Raw genomic sequence first — 26,481 nt, 5'->3', positions numbered from 1 at the left:
GGTTTCCAGTTTGGGACTATTACCAAAAAAGCTGCTATGAACTTTCACATATAAATCTTTATATGAACAAATGCCTTAATTTCGCTAAGGTAAATATGCAGGAATGGAATAGCTGGCTCATATGTTAGGTGTATGCTTAACTTTTTAAGAAACTTCCAGACTGTTTTCCAAAGTGATTGTACCATTTTATATTCCCACCAGCAGCATATGAGAGATCCTTGTTCAATATCTTTGCCAACACTGGTTACGGTCAGCCATTTCGACTTTAGCCATTCTAGTGATTTTGCAGTTGTATTTTGTGCTTTTAATTTACATTCCATAATGACTAATTATGTTGAGCATCTTTTCATATGCTTATTTGCCATCCATATATCTTATTCAGTAAAGTATCTGTTCACATCTTTAATACAGTTTTTAACTGGGTTTGTTTATTACTGACTTATAAGAGTTCTTATATTCTAGATAAAAGTTTTTGGTGAGATAAGTGTTTTGCAAATATTTTCTCCTAGTCTGTGGCTTGCTTTTTCATTTTTTATAACTGTCTATTGAAAACTAAAAGTTTATAATTTTAACTAAAAATTTATTGATTTTTTTTCTTTTATATTTCATATTTTTTATATTACACTTAAAAAATATTTGCCAAATCTAAGGTCACTAAATTTTCTCCTCTATTTTCTTCTAGAAAGATTACAGTTTTTACATAAACATTTAGATCCACGATTCACTTCAAGTTAATTTCTATATATGGTACAAGGTAAGGGTTGAAGTTCATTATTTTTCATATGGCTATACAATTTTAATAGCACATCTGTTGAAAAGATATTCTTTCCCCATTGAATTAACTTGGCATCTTTGTAGAAAATCTATTAATCATACATGTATGGGTCTATTTCTGGATTCTCTATTATGTTCCATTGATCTATATGTCCATCTTGATAATATCAAACTGTCTCAATTACCAAAGCCTTATAATAAGTATTGAAATCAGGTAGTATATGTCCCCCAACTTTGTTGTTCTTTGTTTTGGCTATTCTAGGTCCTTTGCCCTTTCAAATAAGTCTTAAAATCAGTTTGTTAATTTCTACAAAGAAGCCTGCTAGGATTTTGTTTGGAATTATGCTTAATCTACAGATCAATTTGAATAGAATTGGCAGCTTAACAATATTGAGTCTTTTAATTCATGAACACAGTATTTCTCACCATTTACTGAGGACTTATTTAATTTCTCTCAATAATGTTTTATAGTCTTACACATCTTTGGTCACATTTAACCCTAAGTATTTCATATTTTTCATCCTATTAAAAATGGTACTTTAAGAAAGTTTTCAACTTCCAATTTTTCATTGCTACTATATAGAAATACAATGGGTTTTTGTATATCAGCCTTCTGTCCTTCAGCCTTCCTAAGCTCATGTATTAGTTCTAGTAGCTTTTCTTGTAAATTCCTTAGGTTTTTTTTTTTTTTTAATTTATTTATTTATTTATTTTTGGCTGTGTTGGGTCTTCGTTTCTGTGCGAGGGCTTTCTCTAGTTGTGGCAAGTGGGGACCGCTCTTCATCGCGGTGCGCGGGCCTCTCACTATCGTGGCCTCTCTTGTTGCGGAGCACAGGCTCCAGACGCGCAGGCTCGGTAGTTGTGGCTCACAGGCCTAGCTGCTCCGTGGCATGTGGGATCTTCCCAGACCAGGGCTCGAACCCGTGTCCCCTGTATTAGCAGGCAGATTCTCAACCACTGCGCCACCAGGGAAGCCCTCCTTAGGTTTTTATACATAGAAAATCACACAGTCTGAGAATAAAGAAGGTTTTCCTTCATCCTTTCCGATCTAAATGTTTTTTTCTATTGCTTTATCATACTGACTAGAATCTCCAGTATGATGTTGAATAAAAGGAATGAGAAGGGACAGTCTTACCTCATTCCCAATAGTAGAAAAGAAACATTCACTCTTTCCCCACTAAGAATAATGTTAGTTATAAGTATATCCTAGATATTCTTCACCAGACTGAAGAAGTCCTCTTCTATTGCTAGTCTACTATGAGTTTTTATCATGAATAGTTGTGGACTTTTGTCAAATGTATTTTCTGCATCTATCAAAATGATGGCATTTGATTTAAATACAGGGTTAACTTGAGCCTGTTAATATGGTGAATTACACCAAATTACTTTTCAGATATTAAACCAACCTTGCACTCCTGAGATAAACCCCACTTTCTCATGTTGCATTATCCTTTTAATACACTGCTGGATTTTTTTTTTAATTTAATTTAATTTTATTTTATTTTTTTTTGGCTGTGTTGGGTCTTCGTTTCTGTGCAAGGGCTTTCTCTAGTTGCGGCAAGCGGGGGCCACTCTTTATCGCAATGCACGGGCCTCTCACTATCGCGGCCTCTCTTGTTGCGGAGCACAGGCTCCAGACGCGCAGGCTCAGTAGTTGTGGCTCACGGGCCCAGCCGCTCCACAGCATGTGGGATCCTCCCAGACCAGGGCCCGAACCCGTGTCCCCTGCATCGGCAGGCAGATTCTCAACCACTGCGCCACCAGGGAAGCCCACATTGCTGGATTTTATTTGTTAATATTTTGTTGAGGACTTTTTCACCCATGTTTGTGAGGAGTACTGGTCTGTAGCTTTCTTTTCTTAAAATGTATTTTCCTGGTTTTGGTATTAGGGCAATGCTGGCCTCATAGAATGAGTTGGAAAAGGTATCCTTCTCTTGCTTTTCCTGTAAGCATTTTTGTAAAATCAGGACTATTTCTTCTTTAAATGTTTAGTGGAATTCACCAGTAAGTGAAACCATCTAGGCCTCCATATATTTTCAAGATCTCTATTAAAATGTCTAAAAAGAAATTAAAACTTAACACAGCCATTCCATTAACTCTTTAACCAGTCAATACCTCATACCTGCTCTGGTCAGCTCTAGATCCATCTGTCTTGCTAAACACTCTTCTATTTCTTTCTAGTCTATCCATTCTCACCCCTTAAGTCAAAGGGATCCATCATCTTTTTTGTTCCTTTGGCTTATTTTTACTATAATGCTGCCTATTTACTCTCTCTAATGACCTCTAGGAATACTTCCTTTGGTTTGACCAGACCCTAATGCACTCTTCCTGTCATCTTAAACCTGGTCAACACTGCTAGATGATGCTTTCAGGAAAAGAGGAAATGACCTAAATCAACCTATGTTCCTAGGACCTGGAGCCAACCCTTAGCTGTGCTTTCAAGGACTCAAGTAAGGAGACTATCCATAATTGTCAGCAACTAGGGATGGGAGTTGGGGGGGAAGTGAAGAGGTAGATCTGGACTAGGATAATTCACTCTCGTAAAACACTCTGCACTTAACTTCACAGCATTAATCAAAATTATCCTTAAATTTGTATAAGTGTGAGTAGTATCTGTCTCTTCCAACCTGCACTCCCTACCAGACTAAAAGCTTCATGAGGGCAACAACTATGTCCATCTTGAGCATTAATAATTTCTGTGCACCCTATAAATTCCTGACACATAGGTCTTACTCAATTACTATAGCCCTATCAGATAAAAAGAAGAATTTAATTTATGTCTCAACAAAGCTCTGAGATAAGGTAGTACTTCCCACATTTCTGGAAAAAATTAATAATAAAAACTTGAGCTGCTACCATGGGTCAGGCACTATTCTAAGATTTCTACATATATTCTCATTTAATCCTATGACAAACCTATGAAGTAGGTACTATGATTATTCTCATTCTACAGATGAGGTATTTGAAGCACAGAGAGGGTATATAAGTCACCCAAGGTTATACAGACGACTGGCAAAGATGAGCTTCAAACCCAAGTAGCCTAGCCTAAAAGTCCACTCTATTAATCACTCTGCTGTAATACCTCTCACTGAAGAAGACACCAAATTCTTAAGTAGCAATAAATTGAGCCAAATAAAATAAAAGATATGATATAAAGAATACTAGGAATCATGCAGCTCAATATTAAAAAAACAAACAACCCAATCAAAAAATGGGCAGAAGACCTAAATAGACATTTCTCCAAAGAAGACATACAGATGGCCAAGAGACACATGAAAAGCTGCTCAACATCACTAATTATTAGAGAAATGCAAATCAAAACTACAATGAGGTATCACCTCACACCAGTTAGAATGGGCATCATCAGAAAATCTACAAACAACAAATGCTGGAGAGGGTGTGGAGAAAAGGGAACCCTCTTGCACTGTTGATGGGAATGTAAATTGATACAGCCACTATGGAGAACAATATGGAAGTTCCTTAAAAAACTAAAAATAGAATTACCATATGACCCAGCAATCCCACTACTGGGCAAATACCCAGAGAAAACCATAATTCAAAAAGACACATGCACCCCAATGTTCACTGCAGCACTATTTACAATAGCCAGCTCATGGAAGCAACCTAAATGCCCATTGACAGACAAATGGATAAAGAAGATGTGGTACATATATACAATGGAATATTACTCAGCCATAAAAAAGAATGAAATTGGGTCATTCTGTAGAGACGTGGATGGACCTAGAGACTGTCAAAGAGAGTGAAGTAAGTCAGAAAGAGAAAAACAAATATCGTATATTAACGCATATATGTGGAACCTAGAAAAATGGTACAGATGAACCGGTTTGCAAGGCAGAAATAGAGACACAGATGTAGAGAACAAACGTATGGACACCACGGGGGGAAAGAGGGCGGGGGAGGGAGGTGGTGGTGGTGGGATGAATTGGGAGATTGGGATTGACATATATACACTAATATGTATAAAATAGATAATAAGAAACTGCTGTATAAATTAAATAAAATAAAATTCAAAAAAAAAGAAAAGAATACCAGGAAGAAAAATTCAGACTTAGATATACAAGTTACCAGTTTTATATGACAATTCAAAGAAATTGTTGCTATGAATCATTCTAGTGGCTGATCCTTATTTAAAACAATAGTCAAAACAAAACTAAATCTTCCTTTTCAGTTGACAGACACAGATGGAGACTAAAACCCAGAATATTCTCATGTTAAAAACATTTTCGTCTGCTACCAAATTTCTGTTTTATAAAAATACACAGTCTATTTTTATCTGCCAAGAGAAGTCCAATCACCAAACTGGACATCACAGAACTAGATATGTGTTGCCTGGGTTCTCCAGGAGAGGCAGCAGGAATATGTGAAGACTGCACCATCTCTATGGCTTTGTCTTTCTAGTTCTCCCAGCATTAAATGTGGGATATTAATACATATCAGGTTTGAATGTCCCCTGCAAGCTTCTCTTCTATCCTAAAAATTACCAGAAACCAATGCAAAGCATGTGACAGGGAAGACAGATCACAGGGGAGGGAACAAGGTGAACCAAAATCATTAAATGTCTGCACACCCAATGCTTCTATGTCCCAAGAATTCTGTGGTCTGCTTCTGAGGCAACCAAGGGCCTTAGGGGTCTGTGACTGCTTTAGTTAATGATGTCTCACTGATGCACTACTGCAAAAGGCCCTGAGAAGTCTACAGTTATAAAAGGAAAATTTAACTCACCTTCCACTGTTCCTCTGGAAGCAGATTCACAACCACCAGATCCCCGTTCAAGGCTCTATTACGAGCAACAACCCCATCAATAAAAATGTCTCGATCACCATCCTAGGTTGGAGAAGGAAATAAAGTAGTCAGTTTACCAAGGCTTGGAACCAAAAATTACTTCCTTGGTTTAAAAACCATAGACTCTACTAACTGTCCACTGAGTTAACAGGAACACTAGTATTTAGCCACAAACAGACCTAGAGGAAGCTCAGTCTCTTTGGAACTAATAGAAATGGTAATGAACACAGAAGAGCAGGTTAACATAATACTAAAAAATCACCAAATAAGAGAATATCTACTATAGGCAGGCCAAAACCAAACAAACAAAAATACATAAAGCAGAAAACGAGGACTGCATGCTTTCATAACTGAAATGAGAAAGGAGTTAAGTTACCCTTTTTTGTTTTAAATACAATAAAGCATGATGGTACCTTTTCTACATGACTGAATTTTTGTAAGGGAAAGGTAAAAAGTAAACAATTTGCAAGAAAACAGAAAAACAATAACATATTGATATAATCCCCAAAGAAAACCAACCAAGGGCAGGAGCAACAACCAGCTCCAGGAGTTGGGTTCTCTAGGAAAAAACCAGCAAAGTCACACTCCCCCCAAGAAGTGGCATAGAGAGCAATGTGGTTGGTTGGTTGGTTTGTTTTCTAACTGAAGTATAGTTGATTTACAATACTGTGTTAGTTTCAGGTGTGCAGCATAGTGATTCAGTTATTTTTTTTCAGATTATATTCCATTATAGGTTATTACAAGATACTGAATATAATTCCCTGTACTATACAGTAAATCTTGTTTGCTTATCTATTTTATGTAGAGTAGTTTGTATCTGTTAATTCCATATTCCTTAACTGTCCCTCTCCAACCTCTGGTAAACATAAATTTGTTTCTATGTCTGTGAGTCTGTTATATATAGATTCATTTGTATTATTTTTTAGAATCCACATATAAGTGATACCATATAGTATTTTTCTTTCTCTGTCTGTCTCTGTCTTCACTAAGCACTATATTCTCTAGGTCCATCCATGTTGCTGCAAATGGCAGTATTTCACTCTTTTGTATGGCTGAGTAATATTCCAATGTATATATACCACATCTTCTTAAGCCAATCGTCTGTTGATTAGCACCTGGGTTGTTTTCATGTCTTGGCTATTGAACCCAGTTCCACAGCAGTGAAAGCCCAAGCCTTAATCACTGGGCCACCAGGGAATTCCCCTCAAGTACATATTTAAAAACAATCCACCTGAAGCAGTATAGCCCCAGTGAACTCCCTAGGTATCGACTGCCAAACTTAATTAGTTGCCAGAGTCTTCTCATTAAGCCAAATTACTTTGCGAAAATAATTAAATGGAAAAGGTAGCTAAGAAAAGCATGCCTTCAGCAATAAGGTTCCATGAAAAAATTAAACATTTTCAAAATGTTTCATCAACAAACATGCAAAGACGTGGATGGACCTAGAGACTGTCATATAGAATGAAGTAAGTCAGAAAGAGAAAAACAAATATCATACATTAACACATATGTGTGGAATCTAGAAAAAATGGTACAGATGAACCGGTTTGCAAGGCAGAAATAGAGACATGGCTGTAGAGAACAAATGTATGGACACCAAGGTGGGAAAGGGGGAAAGGGGGAAAGGGGGGAAGGGGAGGGGGGCAGTGGTGGTGGGATGAATTGGGAGATTGGAATTGACATATATACACTAATATGCATAAAATAGATAACTAATAAGAACCTGTTGTATAAAAATAAATAAATAAAATACATATATGCAAACAAACAAACAAACATGTAAACATGTACTCTTATCCTTTCATCCTTCCAAGAGTTTATATTATGTGCTTCTTTTCAGAGGATAAGAGAGAAGTAAAACGTTAATTTTTCTCAAAGGAGGTAATAGCAAACTGGCTTGGAAAGCCACCACGCAAAATTTTCTACTAGAGACAGTTGATGTTATGCTCAACAGACTGCAGGTGATTACTATGATATTTTAAATAAAGATAAAATTAGCACTGCAAATTCACCACCACACTCACAGAATGGGATTTCACATACTCAGTATTTTTTTTACAGTTTCCAATTACAAACCATTAGAGATCTTTAGAACAGTGTTTCTGTTCAATTTCCAATTTAGCCACAGGCTGGCAGCTGTGGCCTGCACACTTTGCCAAACCTGACCCACCCTAGTCCCTAAGGAATAGCTACCGTGCCAGCCACAAAGACAGTTCGTGATAAGCTTCTCAGAGAAATAAGAAGCAACCAGTAAATAAAGAGTGAACAACTGAAGTGTGGCACAACATCATCAATTGCCTTCTGCAATTTATAAAGTAATGGGATCTCTCCGACTTCTCTACAATGAAAATAAAGCTGTCTAGAGGTCATCCGAACCCATCATCATGTGTCAAAACGTATGCAATCAGATGCCTCTTTCGGAAGCAGCTACACCACTCTTAGCTTAGAGAGGTAAGAGGGTAAGATGTTGGTATTGTCATGTTTCTATCCCAAGAAACGAAGAGAAGCAGGGCTGAATTGAACCTCGAACAATACACATATCTATAGATACTGAATCACAATTCAGCTCTGACTTGATTCATTCAGAAGCCCGCATCTATTGTGGAATCTCTTATTTTAAAGATACTTGAGGACAGCTCAATATTAAAAGTTTGAGTCAATCCCTCCTAACTACTTTTTTTTTCCAAATTAACAAACTGTAATTGTTTTCCCAAAGATACATTTTTTTTCATATACATCCATCATACACTGTAAACAAAAAAAGCAGTGTACATGAAATAAGAGAAAATATAGCATAGGTATTTATAGGAGAAGAAAATCCATAGCACAGGTAAGGAGGCTCTAGTCTGGAGCACAGCTGAGTTTCCAGCAGTATAACCTCTTAACTACTTTTTAAGGCCAAAGAATTCATTCCTTCATTTGAATGCCAGAAGACTTGCTCTACCCATCAGAAAGAATAGGAAAAAAAAGAAAAATGGATAATGATCAACCTGCTGGAAATACAAAGGGATCTGGGGGTAATCTAACTAAATATTTAGGAGGCAGGAGTGGGGAGGACAGCCCAAGTATACTATGATGGTCAGAACATCCTCCACCGATGCAATAGCTCCCTTTGGACCAGAAATAAATTCCACAGATGTACAAAGAGTGCCTCCCATGATGAGATGCACAAAAAAGCTACAGAACTCCTTGCACCAATATAATTCAGAATTGAAACTGTGCTTTTTATAAAAAGCCAGGTTTTTACATCTGGTCCATTTCTCCTCTTTATCTTATTCCCAAATGGGATAAAAAGGCACCTCAATAATATCAATTTATCTTGGTTTTTTGAAAAAGTTACATGGTTTTATTCTTACTTTTATTGAGAACAAGAGAACACTAGCAGGTACACACAGAAGTAACATCCCATGTATTTTGAGTTTGTCATAGGAAAATGAATATCAACTTTCTATCAGTAGAAATCATAATAAACCTAAATCATGTTCCCCCAAAACAAAGTACTTTTTTATACCTGATGATCAATTCATTGTTTCTAGCCTGTTGATATATGTAGATATTTTAACACAGAAAGTGACACTGTATAAGTTCTCAACTGTTTTTAGAGTCAGTAAGAATAAACCTAAATAATTTCATCAAATCTAGTCTATTTTTGTTTCTCCAAAAACTTTAGAATTTTAAAGTTATGAAGAACATTAGACAATATTTAATCCACCCCTTCATTTTACAATTAAGGAAACTTTCCGTTTCTTATTGTCAGAGCAGAGGCTTCATCTTCTATCAATTCCTATCTTTATTCTCCCTGCTAAAGCAGGGACAGGTAACAGTCAGGCCCTGGTTCTGATATCCTACCTTCTAGTCTACCTGTGAGCATTTTTCCAGTTCATACAAGTTCACAGTTGACATGGGCACGAGCGACATATACTCAGAAATCTAGACCAGTGGTGGGATTTACGTACATGTAATTCATTGCCTCTACTATCTCCCCCTTCAACTGCTCCCATAATGCTTCTAAAACCTGAAACTGACCAGAAAATCTACAAAACTAGAATGGAAGATTGTGCCAGTGTCCAAAACTGGAGTATCTACAATCACTTACAGCTGGGCTTTGATAGAGCCTCTGTAGTCTCTCCTTAATTACTTAGAGGTGAGTCATTTAGCACTTTTTCTCCCTCTGAGACAATTTTATCACTCCATCAGTGGCCAGATAAGAGAATGTTAAGAGGTATAGAAATAAGTCAATCCTAATATCACAACTGTGTAAAAAATTCTAAATAGGAAATGCCAGGAATACAATTTCAAGTGGGAGAACAACTTGAGCTTTTGAAACATCAATAACTTTTGCTTAACTTGCTTTAACAAGCCAGATTAAACAGTGGCAACACATCACTTGCAAATTTAAATCGCATGAACTTAACTTACAGGAACATAACTAGGCCCACACGTCAGAGGACCTCTGCTCTGGCCCTCCTCCGACCACACCCCTCCGCAACAGGTAAGGAGTTCTCAAGGCTAAATGGGTTGTCATCAGCCCCAAGCCCACTTCCAGGGCATATGTAAGCACCTTCCCCAGCTCTGTCTTCCCAAACGCAGACCACATCCCAGGTGGCACCCCTAGACTTGACAGGTGGCTAATGGGTGGGTATTTCTAAGGGGTATGGGATAAGATGCTCACCTAGAGGGCAAGGGCCCTTGCTGAATGGGGAGGAGGAGGCAGGAGGGCAGCACAGAGGGGACAGGGAGCAAGAACTGGGAAGGGAAGAGGGGCAGGCCAGAGGTGGACCCTCTCCATGCAGCCACCTTTCAGCATGGAGCTCCGAGGAGTCTGAGAATTCTATGTCTGAACCCCAGTACAAGTACATGGAGGTATATTTGGCAAGGAATATATTTTATCTGTCATGAATGTATTTTACTTAACAGTTTGTTAGTCGGATTTATAACTTTTAAATATTTAATATAAGGTATGTGTGCCTCCATCTGTATTTTGTCCTAGGCCATACACTTGTTAGGAGCCGGCCTAATAGGGATCCAACTTAGAGAAATTCAATACTGTGTATTCAGGAAAGAGAGAAAGCAAGCAGAAAAATTTTCAAAATACTGTATGTAGTTCCACTTATCATTCCCATCGATGAGAGCAAACCTCAGTGTGCAGGAAGGGCGATCTGCTCAGTTCCCAGGTACCTCTCAGGGTGAACTCCTTACTGCACTGGGTATGATATTCATGCTTAAAAAATCCATGTTTTTCACACAATGGGGCCCCTAGTATAACTGAGCTCCTTCAACTGGTGTGCCAAAGAAGAAACAATCACCCTTTCTAATGTGGAGAAAATGTTGGTTATGCTAGACTTACTGAGAGATGGTTACTCCCTCCCCAACATGGCACATTCCTGAGAGATTTTCACGGGTAATTTTTATGATTATTGAATGTGAATTTCACCTTATGAGCAAACTCTGAAATCTAACACCCACGTAAACTGTGCTTCCACTGTGTGATGGAATAGCTCCCGCAGCTAAGTTACTACCTCAAATCTGACGCTCAATTCTATAATCTAAGCACCAGGGTCAGCAATGTATACCATGTTCTGTCACAGGAACAGAAAATGACTAAGAGAGAACAAGGTGACATGTGACATTTTTTACCTAAGCCAGTGGGTAAGACTTAAACTTAAGATACAAATGTGAATCCTTGGCTTCAGGACAAGGGCAAGGGAAAAAAGGACAAAACTGAGCTTCAGAATAGGTCTTAGGTTATTGAAACAACAACAATAATAATACCTATGAAGTACACGACTGAACTTGTATTCTCATTAAACTTGTCATTTCACAAAATGAAATATGTTAACTTAAATATATGTATTCCATTTCCTCATCTATGAGCCGAAGTTTCTTCCTATAATCTCTTCCACTGTGAAAAATCTAATTCTATGGCTATCCTATTTATGGCATCCTGGAAAAGGCCAAGAATTTAAGAATAGTGCTCTCCCAGCTTTGCACAATCAAACCTTATCCAGAGACCTGCTGCTAATTATATGTCAGAGTGAACTTCCCTTAATGAGAGAGAGCCTATTAAAATGAGTCATGAACCTAAGAAAGACTACAAAGAGCCAATGGTAAAAAGCCTTGTACCAAGTCCTATCACCTGCATAAAAGTGAAGTGAGAAACCCTGACCAGAAAAAAAAAAAAAAAATACACATTATTTTTGGACAAATTTGCAGAATAGCTCATGCAGTAGATTGAAAGTAGATAGCATATTTGTTTAGGAGAGATTAACTTAAATCAGTGGAAAAACCCATAAATCCTTTTAGGCTATAAACCAAGGGTGTCCAATTATAAGAACTGGTGGGTATCTGTGTGGGTTCAGCTGCTCCCTGCAGCCTAGTAACAAATGCCATCCCTTTCATTGGAAGTGTGATTTTTAAGATTGGCAGAAGGGGCTGTTAACCAAAGGCAAATTTTGTTTATTTAAATTTGAAACAAATCCTTGCCCATCCTCAATTTTGTTTTACTACTCTGTTTTCTAGTTAGAATATATGATTTCAGTTTTACAGCACATCTAAAAAATTAAATGTGACATTAGGTTTATTATAAAGTTATTGAACTTACCGGGGAAGGAATGAAGGCTTCATGAAACTTCTTCGGATTAATTCTCAAAACACCCTTTAAAATAAAAAATAAAATCTGTGAAAATTTAACTAGTTACACACTTACGATCTTTCCATACATATGTTACTAGTCAATAAAAAGTTTAAAATTAATTAAACAATTCGATCTAGGAAACAAGTTAGATGTATGAGAACTATTCATTAAATGCATGAAATATGATTTATACTGATGTCTGTACCACAGAGTTCCATCAAACACTAAAAGCTCACACTGGCACCTTGCAGCGAACGGGCAGAGGTGAGAAGCAACAGAGTTTGGCGTGGAGTGGGAAAGTGGCAACTACTGGGATTTTATGTGCCCTTATATGCTAGTCTTCAAATATAAACCTTTACTTTAAGAACAAGGTTACGGGGGATTATGCCTCACTACACAATGGCCTTTTTTAATTCTATAAGACCTTTCCACAATTGCTTGCTTCTGTGACAATTTTCAAAATGATACAGGTTGACTTCCAAGTTGAATACTTAGTCTCGAGGGGCTGGATGCATATTTTTTACTCTGGTCCCTCTGCAGAGCTGAATGAGTCAATAATTCAAAATGGTCCAGAACCAGCTCTTAATTTAAGTGGGAATCCTGGCTCCAACAGCCAGGCCACCCAGTCTGCCTTCAACTTCACGTCAGTCCAGCACCAAGTCAGGGTCTGCCTCTATTTACGCACAGGGGTGCAGGTGGGGCCGTCTTCAACAGCAGTTCAGTATTTTAGGCTCTTGCAGGAAGCTGTAACCCTCCCCACTTACAGCTGCATCTGAAGGCCACTGGAACACATGGATGGAGGCAGTTATTTTCCTAAGAGCCAGACTCAAAGGGTGTCTTGAGAAAGTGTTTTAAATAACATCTCTCCCCTAAAATACTGAAAGACTCAAAGATACACAATTAACAAAATAGGTGAGGGCATAAAATAAAGCAGAAAATAATTCTTTCTTTCGCTGGTACACCATGTTTAAATTACAAATTTCCATGCAACAGTTTATACTACTGTTAAATCCCACACAGACTACTACAAATCCTCATTCAGTCCTTAATTTAGTAATTATTTACTGAATTCTGATCATGTGCCAGACCCTGAGACAGACAACGTGGGAGAGTGAGAACCAAGCTCAGTCCTTGTTTATAAAGTAAAACATGAAGAACGCCACAAGTGAGGGGACAGCTTACTTTCAGCTGGGGGCACTAGGCAAGGCTCCAGAGATGGTGTCTGATCTGGTCCTTGACAGAGGAGTAAAATTTGAAGATAAATCAGAAAGGAAATATAGGCAAGAGTGATTAAGAGGGCAAATACTCTTCTACCACCATGCTGTATTAGGGTAAGAGACAGAGGGACTGGGAAGTAAGGCAGGCAAAGCTCCCAGAGGCCAGTCCCTTTTTTATGAATGTCACTGCAATTTCACTTTTAGGGCAGCTGTTTCTTGTTGCGGGAGGGAGGAAAAGGCTTATTATATTTATCCTCAATATTCATCCACTCACTCAACAAATATTTCCTGACAATTAGCATGACAGGCACTATGCTAAGTGATGGGGTCACAACGGAGAGAGAGTAATAACAGACAGGCTCTACCCTCAGAGTTTACACTCTAGTGAGAGGAAATAAACACTCCAAATAAATAAAAGTAAACTCACTGATTTTTTAAAATTCATTTTCTGACCCAAGTTTTTTTTCAACTGCTAATCTTCTATCATCCCTTCAAGCTCAGTGAATGGTTAGTACATGAAGAAGTATAGAGATGAGAATGCCTTCTGCTTTGAAAATACCTTTAATTACAGAGCACTCAGAGATGCCGCAGCTGGACTCAGGGGAAAGAAACAGGTTGCTCAGGGCTGTATCTTGCTCTATTTTGTTTGTCTGTGTGTGTTTTTTTTATTGAGATATGGTAGATGTACAATGTTATATAAGTTACAGGTATGTAACATAGTGATTTGCAATTTTTAAAGGTTATATACTCGATTTATAGTTATTATAAAATATCTCGACTCTACTGAAAAGAACAACTATTAAAAGGACCAAAAAGATTCTATTCTTGATTGTCTATCCCAAACTTCCTGATATATAAAAGCATACAAGGAGGGACACATGCCTTGTTCAAGAAAAATGTTTGCAATTTGACTGGAGCATACTCTTAAGAACTGGACCTCAGAAACAGATCCCTTGAGAGTACAGATCACACTAAGAAAGAAAAATCTCCAGCAGAGTCCACAGCGGACCACAGTCATCCCCACAGCCTGAAGAAGCTGTCAGCAAAGCATCTCAAGAAATGGCCTTGTAACTGAAAGAGACTTCTAGCAGATGTCTTGTCTTACTCACCTACATACATAAGTCCAGAACTTCCATTTCCATATTTCTATGACCATCGCCTAATCTGCCTCAAACCCTCATCCCTCATTTTCCTCCTCAACCTTTTCCTAAGCCTGGAACTGGTGGCTCCAAATCCTCCATCTCTTTTCTGAATGCTCTCGTGCCTCCTTGCCTCCACTGAAACCTGATGTGACCAATTCCCTTCAAGTGCTCTCAAAGGGGGCCGATTTTCTCTCTCTTATCCCATATAGCTCAGGGACCAAAAGAAGAATGTTTCCCCCATGCTTCCCCACTACAGCTTTAAAAATTCTCCCATTCTCTATCAAAATCCCCAGATACTTAGAAGTTCATGTCACTGGCTCCTGCTATACCTCCTTGGTGCTGGCATCTTCAAACCTTCTGATCGTACTCCTGATTTACTAATGTTGCTTTACAACAAATGCTAAAGAAACTTCTCTAGGCGGGAAACACAAGAGAAGAAAAAGACCCACAAAAACAAACCCAAAACAATTAAGAAAATGGTAATAGGAACATACATATTGATAATAACCTTGAATGTAAATGGATTAAATGTCCCAACCAAAAGACACAGACTGGCTGAATGGATACAATAACAAGACCCATCTATATGCTGTCTACAAGAGACCTACTTCAGACCTAGGGACACATACAGACTGAAAGTGAAGGGATAGAAAAAAGATATTCCATGCAAATTAAAGTCAAAAGAAAGCTGGAGTATCAACACTTGTATCAGATTTTTAAAATAAAGACTGTTGGGCTTCCCTGGTGGCGCAGTGCTTGAGAATCTGCCTGCCAATGCAGGGGACACGGGTTCAAGCCCTGGTCTGGGAAGATCCCACATGCCGCGGACCAACTAGGCCCGTGAGCCACAATTACTGAGCCTGCGCGTCTGGAGCCTGTGCTCCGCAACAAGAGAGGCCGTGATGGTGAGAGGCCCGTGCACCGCGATGAAGAGTGGCCCCCGCTCGCCCCAACTACAGAAAGCCCTCGCACAGAAACGAAGACCCCACACAGCCATAAATAAATAAATAAATAAACCCGAAAGTTAAAAAAAAAAAAAAAAGACTGTTACAAGAGATAAGGAGGGACATGACATAATGATCAAAGGATCAACCCAAGAAGAAGATATAACAATTATAAATGTTTAGACACCCAACATATGAGCACCTCAATACATAAGGCAAATGCTAACAACCATAAACAGAGAAACCGACAGTAACACAGTAACAGTAGGGGACTTTAATACCCCACTTACACTAATGGACAGATCATCTAAACAGAAAATAAATAAGGAAACACAAGCTTTAAATGACACAACAGACCAGATAGATTTAACTGATATTTATAGAACATTCCACCCAAAAGTGGCAGAATACACTTTCTTCTCAAGTGCACATGGAACATTCTCCAGGATAGATCACATCTTGGGTCACAAATCAAGCCTTGGAAAATTTAAGAAAATTGAAAACGTATCAAGCATCTTTTCTGACCACAACGCTATGAGATTGGAAATCAATTACAGGGAAAAAACTGTAAAAAACACAAATACCTGGAGGCTAAACAGTGCGCTACTAAATAACCAAGAGATCACTGAAGAAATCAAAGAAGAAATTTAAAAATACATAGAGAAAAATGACAACGAAAACATGACAACCCAAAACCTATGGGACGCAGCAACAGCAGTTCTAAGAGGGAAGTTTATAGCAATTCAATCTCACCACAAGAAACCAGAAAAATCTCAAATAAACAATCTAACCCTACACTTAAAACAACTAGAGAAAGAATAACAAAAGAAAACCCAAAATCAGTAGAAGGAAAGAAATCGTAACGATCAGAGCAGAAATAAATGAAATAGAAATGAAGAAAACAATAGCAAAGATCAATAAAACTAAAAGCTGGTTCTTTGAAAAGATAAACAAAATTGACAAACCCTTAGCTAGGCTCCTCAAGAAAAAAAAGGAGAGGACGCAAATCAATAAAATTAGAAATGAAAAAGGAAAAATCACAATTGACACTGCAGAAATACAAAGGATTATAAGAGACTACTACAAACAACTATATGCCAATAGAACGGACAACCACGAAGAAATGAACAAATTCTTGGAAAGGTACAATTTTCCAAGACTGAACCAGGAAGAATTAGAAAGTATAAACAGACCTATCACGAGTAATGAAATTGAAACCGTAATTTAAAATCTTCCAACAAACAAAAGTCCAGGACCAGATGGCTTCACAGGTGAATTCTATCATACATTTAGAGAGAAGCTAACACCCATCCTTCTCAAACACTTCCAAAAAACTGCAGAGGGAGAAACACTCCCAAATTCATTCTGTGAGGCCACCATCACTCTGATACCAAAGCTGGAAAAAGATAACACAAAAAAAGAAAATTATAGACCAATATCACTGATGAACATAGATGCAAAAATCCTGAACAAAATACTAGCAAACAGAATCCAACAACACATTAAAAGGATCATACACCATGATCAAGTGGGATTTATCCCAGGGATGCAAGGATTCTTCAATATATGCAAATCAATCAATGTGATAAACCACATTAACAAATTAAGGAATAAAAACCATATGATCATCTCAACAGATGCAGAAAAAACTTTTGACAAAATTCAACACCCATTTATGATAAAAACTCTCCGGAAAATGGGCATACAGGGAACCTACCTCAACATAATAAAAGCCATATATGACAAACCCACAGCCAACATTGTCCTCAATGGTGAAAAACTGAAACCATTTCCACTAAGATCAGGAACAAGACAAGGTTGCCCACTCTCACCACTATTATTCAACATAGTTTTGGAAGTCCTAGCCACAGCAATCAGAGAAGAAAAAGAAATAAAAAGAATACAAATTGGAAAAGAAGAAGTAAAACTGTCACTGTTTGTAGATGACATGATACTATACATAGAAAATCCTAAAGATGCCACCAGGAAACTACTAGAACTAATCAATGAATTTGGTAAGGATACAAAATGAAATCTCTGGCATTCCTGTACACCAACAACAAAAAATTAGAAAGAGAAATTAAGGAAACACTCCCATTTACCACTGCAACAAAAAGAATAAAATACATAGGAATAAACCTGCCTAAAGAGGTGAAAGACTTGTACTCAGAAGACTATAAAACAATGATGAAAGAAATCAAAGATGACATAAGCAGATGGAGAAATATACCATGCTCTTGGATTGGAAGAATCAATTTTGTGAAAATGACTATACTGCCCAAAGCAATCTACAGATTCAATGCAATCCTTATCAAACTACCAATGGCATTCTTCACAGAATTAGAACAAAAAATTTTACAATTCGTATGGAAACACAAAAGACCCCAAATAGCCAAAGCAAACCTGAGAAAGAAAAACAGAGCTGGAGGAATCAGGCTCCCCGACTTCAAACTATGCCACAAAGCTACAGTAATCAAGACAATATGGTACTGGCACAAAAACAGAAATATAGATCAATGGTACAGGACAGAATGCCCAGAAATAAACCCACGCACATATGGGCACCTAATTTGTGACAAAGGAGGCAAGAACATATAATGGAGGAAAGACAGCCTCCTCAATAAGTGGTGCTGGAAAAACTGGACAGCTACATGTAAAAGAATGAAATTAGAACACTACCTAACACCATACACAAACATAAACTCCAAATGGATTAAAGACTTAAATGTAAGACCAGACACTATAAAACTCTTAGAGGAAAACATAGGAAAAACACTCTTTGACATAAACCACAGCAAGATCTTTTTTGATCCACCTCCTAGAGTAACGGAAATAAAAACAAAAATAAACAAATGGGACTTAATTAAACTTAAAAGCTTTTGCACAGCAAAGGAAACCATAAACAAGACAAAAAGACAATCCTCAGAATGGGAGAAAATATTTGCAAATGAAACAACAGACAAAGGATTAATCTCCAAAATATACAAACAGCTCATGCAGCTCAATATCCAAAAAACAAACAATCCAATCAAAAAATGGGCAGAAGACCTAAACAGACATTTCACCAAGGAAGACATACAGATGGCCAAGAGGCACATGAAAAGATGCTCAACATCACTAAATATTAGAGAAATGCAAATCAAAACTACAATGAGGTCACACCAGTCAGAATGGCCATTATCAAAAAATCTAGAAACAATAAATGCTGGAGAGGGTGTGGTGAAAAAGGGAACCCTCCTGCACTGTTGGTGGGAATGTAAATTGACACAACCACTATGGAAAACAGTATGGAAGTTCCCTAAAAAACTAAAAATAGAACTACCATATGACCCAGCAATCCCACTACTGGGCATTTACCCTGAGAAAACCATAATTCAAAGAGTCATGTTCCACAATGTTCATTGCAGCACTATTTACAATAGCCAGGACACGGAACCAACCTAAATGTCCACTGACAGATGAATGGATAAAGAAGATGTGGCACATATATACAATGGAATATTACTCAGCCATAAAAAGAAACGAAACTGAGTTATTTGTAGTGAGGTGGATGGACCTAGAGACTGTCATACAGAGTGAAGCAAGTCAGAAAGAGAAAAACAAATACCGTATGCTAACGCATATATAATGGAATCTAAAAAAAAAAAAATGGTACTGATGAACCTAGTTGCAGGGCAGGAATAGAGAGGTAGACATAGAGAATGGACTTGAGGACATGGGGTGGGATAGGGAAGCTGGGGCAAAGTGAGAGTAGCATTGACATATATACACTACCGAATGTAAAATAGTTGGCTGGTGGGAAGCAGCACCATAGCACAGGGAGATCGGCTCGGTGCTCTGCGATGACCTAGAGGGGTGGGATAGTGAGGATGGGAGGGAGGCTCAAGAGGGAAGGGATATGGGGACATGTGTGTGCATATGGCTGATCTGCTTTGTTGTGCAATAGAAACTAACACAGTATTGTGAAGCAATTATACTCCAATAAAGATCTGTTAAAAAAATAAGTAAATAAAAATTAAAAAATAAAAACATCTCTTATCTTTCAATAAATGTTTCTTTGGATGGGGAAAGAAAAAGGATGTCACAATACACTTAGTTTGTATACAAAAGCTAACAAATGCTTACACCTAATATATATATTTAATAAGTTTAATTTTCTCCAACAGCATTCAAATTTCTTTTCTTGACTAGCTTTTTACCTTACCCATTAAGGCCAGCACAGATGGACTCTGTTTCTCTGCCTATGAAAATCTTATTTACAGTGTTGTATATTTCACACGGTGACCTCATATCTGGAACCCATTCCTTTTCCCATCTGCAAAGAACAACTGTTCTCATCTGTGGGGGTAGGCTCTGGCTGCAGAGTCTCATGATGTCACAGGCCAGGAGGAATCACTTACAAACTCCTGGGAATGAGAGTTGTTATATTGATCAGCTTTTTGTTTTAACATTAGCAAAGAGTTGCTTCAAAAGCAAGAATTAATACGAGGGAGCAAAAATAATACCATTGCAGAATAGTTCCCTGAGCCTATCTCTGTAAATTTTATAAACAATTTTTCTTCCAAGTCATAACAACAGAGGATCCTCTCTCTCTTCTTCAAAGACAGTACCTTGATCCTTTATTCAGTCAGTAAATAAAGATTTATTCAATATAAATTTATTAAGCATCAATCAAATGCCAGTCATTGGGCTAATTTGTGGGAATAAAACATGACCATGCCCACAAGGAAGTGAACAGTCTATCTGAGAAAATATAAATTCCAAGAAATGATAATAAGTTTAGAATAAAGGGTAAACAAAAAAGTCAGCTTCAGGAAAGTGGTAATGGCCAATTCTGCTTGGAGAATTAAAGTGAGGCTTCATAAAGGGGGTAACATTTAGGTAAGGTCACGCACAATTACATGAAGATAGTGGGAGAAAGCATTCCTAACACCAGGAACAGTGTGTACAAAGTCACAGAGGAATCAAAGAGCAGAGTTTTTACTAGCAAAGTTTCGAAGATCAGGGTGAACTGAGCAGAGTGTACCTGGAAGAGAACGGCAGGAGATGAGAATGGGAAAAGCACAACAGGTCCTCATACACAGAACAAGATGAGGGCCAAGAAACTTGCAGATAAAATGGAGTTCAGTATGTGCGCTGAACGATAAACAGCAAATGAATGGATTAATGAATGAACAAATGTCCAACTGAAGCTTTAACTTTCCTGAGAGACCTTATCAAAGAAATCAAGGGAAGCTTTAAAAAAAAAAAAACCAACTGTACCTCTGAAATCAGAGCCAGCAACTAATTAATTTGTTAAAAACAAATTTTCATTCAAGAGTCCATATTAAGCACATGTTCACTTGACCACAGGTAAATACAAAAGGTGATAAAAAGGATAAAAAGGAAGAGAAGATGACAGTATCTGTTAATTAGCTGGATCTCCAGCCCCAAACACAAATATAGAAGCTGGACACTTGGACTGAGAGAAAATGCAACACAGTCAACATCTTCAAGCAAGCCAGGTAACACATGGCAATGTTTCTATACTAAACTAAGAATTATAAAACAGACTAATTCAAAGAATATGTGGCCTCGCCTCCCTCTTGATCTCATTGCCTACTACCCGCCTCAGATTTCACGCCTAAAGGGACCTAAGCTGCCTCACTCCGTATTGTTTCACAGTTAGTGTCTTCATTAGTGTCACTACCTTTCCATACCTCCCTTCCCACACACATAACACTCACTTAATAGACCCAAATGAGCCATCTTTCAATATTCACCGCAGGTGTCACCTCCTACAGTTTCCCAGTTTCCCCCAACATTCTCCAGTAAGTGGTCACACTTTTATCTGAGCACTTACCCTTTATCCTCAAATCATCTGTTCACATGACTGCCTGCTCCACTACTGGGCTGCAGGCTCAAAGTACAGAAAGTCAGTCTCATCCACCTTCATCTCGGGAGCAACCACGCTGTGTGCTCCTAACTATATAAACTGTTCCTGGCTCACAGTGGATAGTTGAACGTTTGCTGAGCCAAACTGCTGAACTAGCTTGTAAAAATATTTTGTAAACTATAAAGCACTCAACAAATATTGTCTGCTGCTGTTTACTGTTTCCTTTTCAAGCTTATTCTCTGTCAGTCAGCATCCATGTGCTCCAGGCAAACTGACCTATCAATGTTTCTTATAGCCACACGCTATATCCCACTTCTCTCTTAGCAGTTCACACTGGTCCCCTTGTAAAGCTCTTTCTCTCCACTTATTCAAACTGCACCAATCCATGGCCTGGCTCTAATATATCCCTTCTAATAAAGCACTCCTAGACAACCCTAACTGGAAGTAACGGCTCCCTTCTCTCAAATCTCAGAGCACTTTGTCATGGTCTGGTGGCACTTATCACCTCTAGTTATACTGTAGGTCTAAGAAGTGGGAAGCCCTGGGCCTGTTATGTCATCATTTCTCTCAAAGCACACAGCAGAGAAAAATAAACAGTTTCAATGAGTAATCGATTACTTCTGATTCCACATATTCAAGGAATAGTCTTCTAGTATATTTTAAGCACCTGAATAAGTGTTCCTCTCTTCAAGCCTTCTGAAACATCCTCCTTGGACAAGTAGGTTTCAAATATGCTTTTTTTCTTCCCTCGTACGGTCTTGCTCTTTGACTTTTTGTCACCTGGTGAAGCACCAACACCACATGGGCCAGCCAAAGAGGACGCGCCTAGAAACATGAGGCATCAATCAACTCTACTCAAACGTCTCTCTATCTCCAAAACTGGAGATATTTCACCCTTTTTTTCTTATTTAGAAAGACCAAAACGTAATAAAATTCCCTGATAATGATTTCAAATAGTCATAAAGAGGAAAAATTGGTAAGGAAACATGAATAAGATGTACACAGATTTGAGACCTGAATTTTAAATCAGCACCACAATATACATGGAACAGAACCCAAATAATGGGTTCAGTATGCTTTGCTGGTTATAGACACAAACTTTTAAAAATAGGAATTACTAAAAGATCATCACTTTTCTAGAGGAGATTAAACAGCTGTACTCAATATAACAATAAATTAAGACAGCAAGAAACCACACAATTCTAGAGTAAATAACACAGGAGAATATTTAACAGGTCACCGGAAGAATTACAGTCTCCCTCAGTCCTAAGACCCGCCCTGCACCTCCATTCCACTTTAGTTCAGGTCTCCAGTTGCTAGAGCAGATTCCATTTTCCTTTTGCTACCTCTGGGGGTCCCCAGGGGCCGGAGGTTCAGCCGGTAGTCAGGATGGCTCATTACTGGTTCCAAGGTCACCTCTTCTCTCTAGATCCAGGAGGGCCTCCACTGCTCAGCTCAGAGTTCTTCTGGCCTTGATCAGCTCAGTTGTCACTAGCTGAAACCAAAGAGAGATGGGTGACTGAAGAACTGTTAACCTGAAGCCTCCTCTGTGCTCTCGGAAATTTAGGACTTCGACGGCAAAGGCAATGTGGTGTCCCTCCTGGGTACTGGCGTCACTTTCTCCTAGGCAGACAGTCATGCACACCATCTGTCCTGAGTTGCTTTTCAAGGTCTTCAACCTCATGGGTATCACCAGCCTGCTTGTTTGGGCCCCTTCAACTAAAAATCTCCACAAATAGGGCAATGAGGTAGAAATTAAGGAGTTCTGAGGTTCTATTCAGCTAGTGGAATGTACAAGAGCAGGAGGGAATATGGTTTTGAAAAATGGTATAAAGATCTAGAATCTAAAGGCTATAATGAAATAGGTACTAAACTAGGGCTCAAGAGATGTGGCATTTACTAAGTTTAACCTTAGACAAATGACGTTCTTCTACAAAATCAAATAAATCAATTCCTTAGAATTCATCAATATAAACATAACCTAATTCACTGCCACAACCAGATGTCCAAAACTATGCATGGAACTGCAGATGATTCACTAGCTTTCAAAAAATGGGAATACTGTAGTTAGACATCTACTTCCCTACTCTTACCTGCCATCCCTTCAAACCAGTCATCTGACCAGAAGCTCCGGCAGCTGCTCCTAAGGAATACAAGGCAGCTGCCTGGCTCAGCGGACTGGAATGTGGGGCCCTGCAGCTGGCCCCCTGGCCTTCGACCTGGACACTGAACATGTCATCACTACATCTACTTTCTACTCTCTGCTGGCCACAGGCCCAGGATTCAAGCCTATACTTGCAAATTCTCAAAATCCGGATGGGCAGCCTGCTTTCCCATAAAATGGATCAAGATGTCATTCTGAACACTAAAACCCTTTCCTCTAAACTTCCCACACACATCCTTCACCAAAATGATGTAATTTTTCTTTAAATTGAAATTAATACTAACTCAGGAGAGGAGAAGCAACAGAGACAGAGTAACAAGCCACTCAGTGATACGTGAAGAGATTCAGAGATAAAGTCAAGAAGTTTCAAGAAGAGAGAGAAACAGATGGTCTTAGATAAACAACAAGGTAGTGGAAAAGGCACACAGAGGAGTCCAGACCATCTGCTGGTTTCATTCAGAAATGCATTCATCCACTCCTTAATTCAACAACTATTTCTGCAAGATACTATACACTAGGCATAGTGAGGGATACAAAAGTTAATTAGACTTATAGAACTCATATTAAAATAACAACTAATATAAGTTGGGGAGTGATAAGCACTTTTTTTTTAAGTATGGGTAATGTACATATGATGGAAGAGAGTATCTCCAGATCAGGAAATCCAAGAGAGCTTCAGGAAAGATGTTAAGAACTGAGAATGTGAGAAAAGCATACTGCTGGCAAAAGGAAAAAAATATATAGACACACAAACAGAAAAACACAGGCAGGTTCTTGCCACGTTAATTCCATTTGGATGGAGTCCAGCCTATATGAAGGGAGGCAGTGGCAAGGAAAATAAAACAAGTTGGAAGGTCTAGAAAACCAGCCCTGTTTCTCAAAGGCAGTAGGGAATTTCTGAAACACGAAAGAGCAGAAGAGAAGAACAACAGACCAAAGTTGTGTTTCAGGAAAATTAACCTGGCAGAGCATATTCAGAGTCATCTGGAGTTGAGAAAGACTGACAGCAGCTGCACCTCAGGAAAGAACCAGAACAGACTGTGTGAAGGGAAGGGAAGGCCTGAACTAGAGTTGCAGCTGCAGACACTGAAATGAACAGACCATTAACATGGTATTACACAGGAAAACTGGCACCACTTGGCAACCAGGCATATCTGAAGGAGAGCAAGGAGGTGGCAATTGTGTGAGATTTCAAGTAAGGAGACTGGGAGATGATAACATCACTAAGTTAGAGAAGATGGTGAATTCTACTTGGGGTATTATATACCTCTACATGGCAATACATACCTCTATATATATGCCTCTACACGTGGAAATACATACTTCTACATCAAGAACTTGAAAACTGGAGCATAACTTAGAGAGATGAATTAGCCAGCCATTTGCATAAAGACGGTAACCCAAAGTTTTCTAGAATGGAAGAGATTGCCAAAAAGGGGTAAGGTGATGCAGAAGAGGGCCTAGGACAAAATCTGGGTTAGGGCAACTTTTTTTGCAAAGAGGAGGAAGAAGTAGAAAACATAATAAAGAAGCTAATAAAGATATAGGGGAAAACACCAACAGAGCCTGATGCTAAGAAAACAAGGGAGACAATGACTTCCAAAGGAAAACAGGTTCATGATCAGGGTTTGCACCAACTACTAAGAAAACAAATAATGGCAGCCTTGGGTGGGGCAAGGGGTTGGAGCAAGCTGCAAGCAGGAGAAAGACAATCCAAAAATAAGAGCCAGAATTGAAAATGGGGTACTTCATATCAAGTCTTGATGCAGGCAAGAGTTCAAAATTAAGGGGAGTTACTGCCAGTCAAGTGAGATGGAGGTACAGAGATCTCAACTCAAATGTCCTAGGTCAGCTGCATTTGTAACTTTTTTTCACAGCAAATATCTCGGTTGGTGTGATTTACACCTAACTTTTCTGTCTAGCTCAGGAAGATAAGGAATGTTTGGTTGAGATCATCACTATAATCCCACTGGCTCCCACAGTACCTAGGATAGAATAGGTGCTCAATAATCACTCCTTAAATGACTGGATGAGTTTGTTTTCATGAGCAAGCAGTGAGAACACCAAGCAAAGCAGGGTCATTCAGGGAAACCATGCTAAAAACAAATCAGCAAAGAACGGAAAACCAGGAAACAAAGTCGGCAAGAATAAGCCAGACCAGCCGAGCAGAGAGTCAAAGTCTGCCTTTGGGTATCAAAGCACTGGAAGCAGACGGAAAGATTCCAAGAATACAAGATGCTAAGCAGAAGACAAACAAGCAAGCAACCTTCCCTTCCAAGTGATGCAGTTGGGAAGGCCCATTAACCCTGGAGAAATCCTGGACACTCCTACCCTGACACACTAAAAGCACAAGTCACCAGCTAATCCTCACCAGCTTTCAGAGCGAGGGCCAATGATACACTGCCCAACTGCCCACTGGCTCCTAGAGAGGGTGTCTTGCCATGGAAATAGCTGTACATTCTGAAGAGTTGGGCTAAGATTACGATGAACAGACAGTACTGGTTAATAGTGCCACATGGTACAAAAGAGTAGGAATGAGGAGGAATGTAGGAAAAGCACTAGACTTGAGAAAGTGTAAACAAAGAAAGCATCTGGGTAAAAGAAGTGGTGTCTTGAGACCCAATGTACAGTACAGAGCAGGTGCTCAAAAATTTGAATAAATGAAGACTATCTAGGACAGAAACCAGGTTACGACAAATATATACTAGCGAGAAATATGAGTAGCAGGGCCAGGACTAGGGTGAGGCAAGCAAGGCACCTAGGACACAAAATTTATGAAAGCTAAGTGACACAAGTGCCAACCCCATGCTTGTAGGACTCCAAGAGTAAGTGCCTCCTTAAATGTTTGTGCCCTAGGCATCTCACTTGCCTTACCCTAGTCTAGGCCAATATCACAGCTAGTCTGGTTTGTAATACCAGTTAGGGCAA

At 38.7% G+C, this 26,481-nt stretch overlaps 1 protein-coding gene across 5 annotated transcripts in view; it reads right to left on the bottom strand.

The window, feature by feature from the left end:
• Positions 1–26,481, bottom strand: part of DIS3L2 (DIS3 like 3'-5' exoribonuclease 2) — a 371,579-nt gene that overhangs the window by 299,892 nt on the left and 45,206 nt on the right. For all 5 annotated transcript variants that reach the window (XM_059928940.1, XM_059928939.1, XM_059928944.1 and 2 more), the window contains exons 2-5: positions 22,736–22,884; positions 22,057–22,214; positions 12,179–12,232; positions 5,518–5,619 (exon numbers count right to left, since the gene is read on the bottom strand). In XM_059928940.1, the coding sequence (XP_059784923.1) occupies positions 5,518–5,619; positions 12,179–12,232; positions 22,057–22,214; positions 22,736–22,787 (366 nt within the window). In that variant the 5' untranslated portion in view covers positions 22,788–22,884. The remainder of the gene's footprint in view (positions 1–5,517; positions 5,620–12,178; positions 12,233–22,056; positions 22,215–22,735; positions 22,885–26,481) is intronic.

The sequence above is a fragment of the Balaenoptera ricei genome, chromosome 7, assembly GCF_028023285.1.
Source record: "Balaenoptera ricei isolate mBalRic1 chromosome 7, mBalRic1.hap2, whole genome shotgun sequence".
NCBI classification, from domain to species: domain Eukaryota; kingdom Metazoa; phylum Chordata; class Mammalia; order Artiodactyla; family Balaenopteridae; genus Balaenoptera; species Balaenoptera ricei.
Note: the sequence above shows the minus strand (reverse complement) of the source record. Positions and strands in the feature narration are given on the sequence as shown.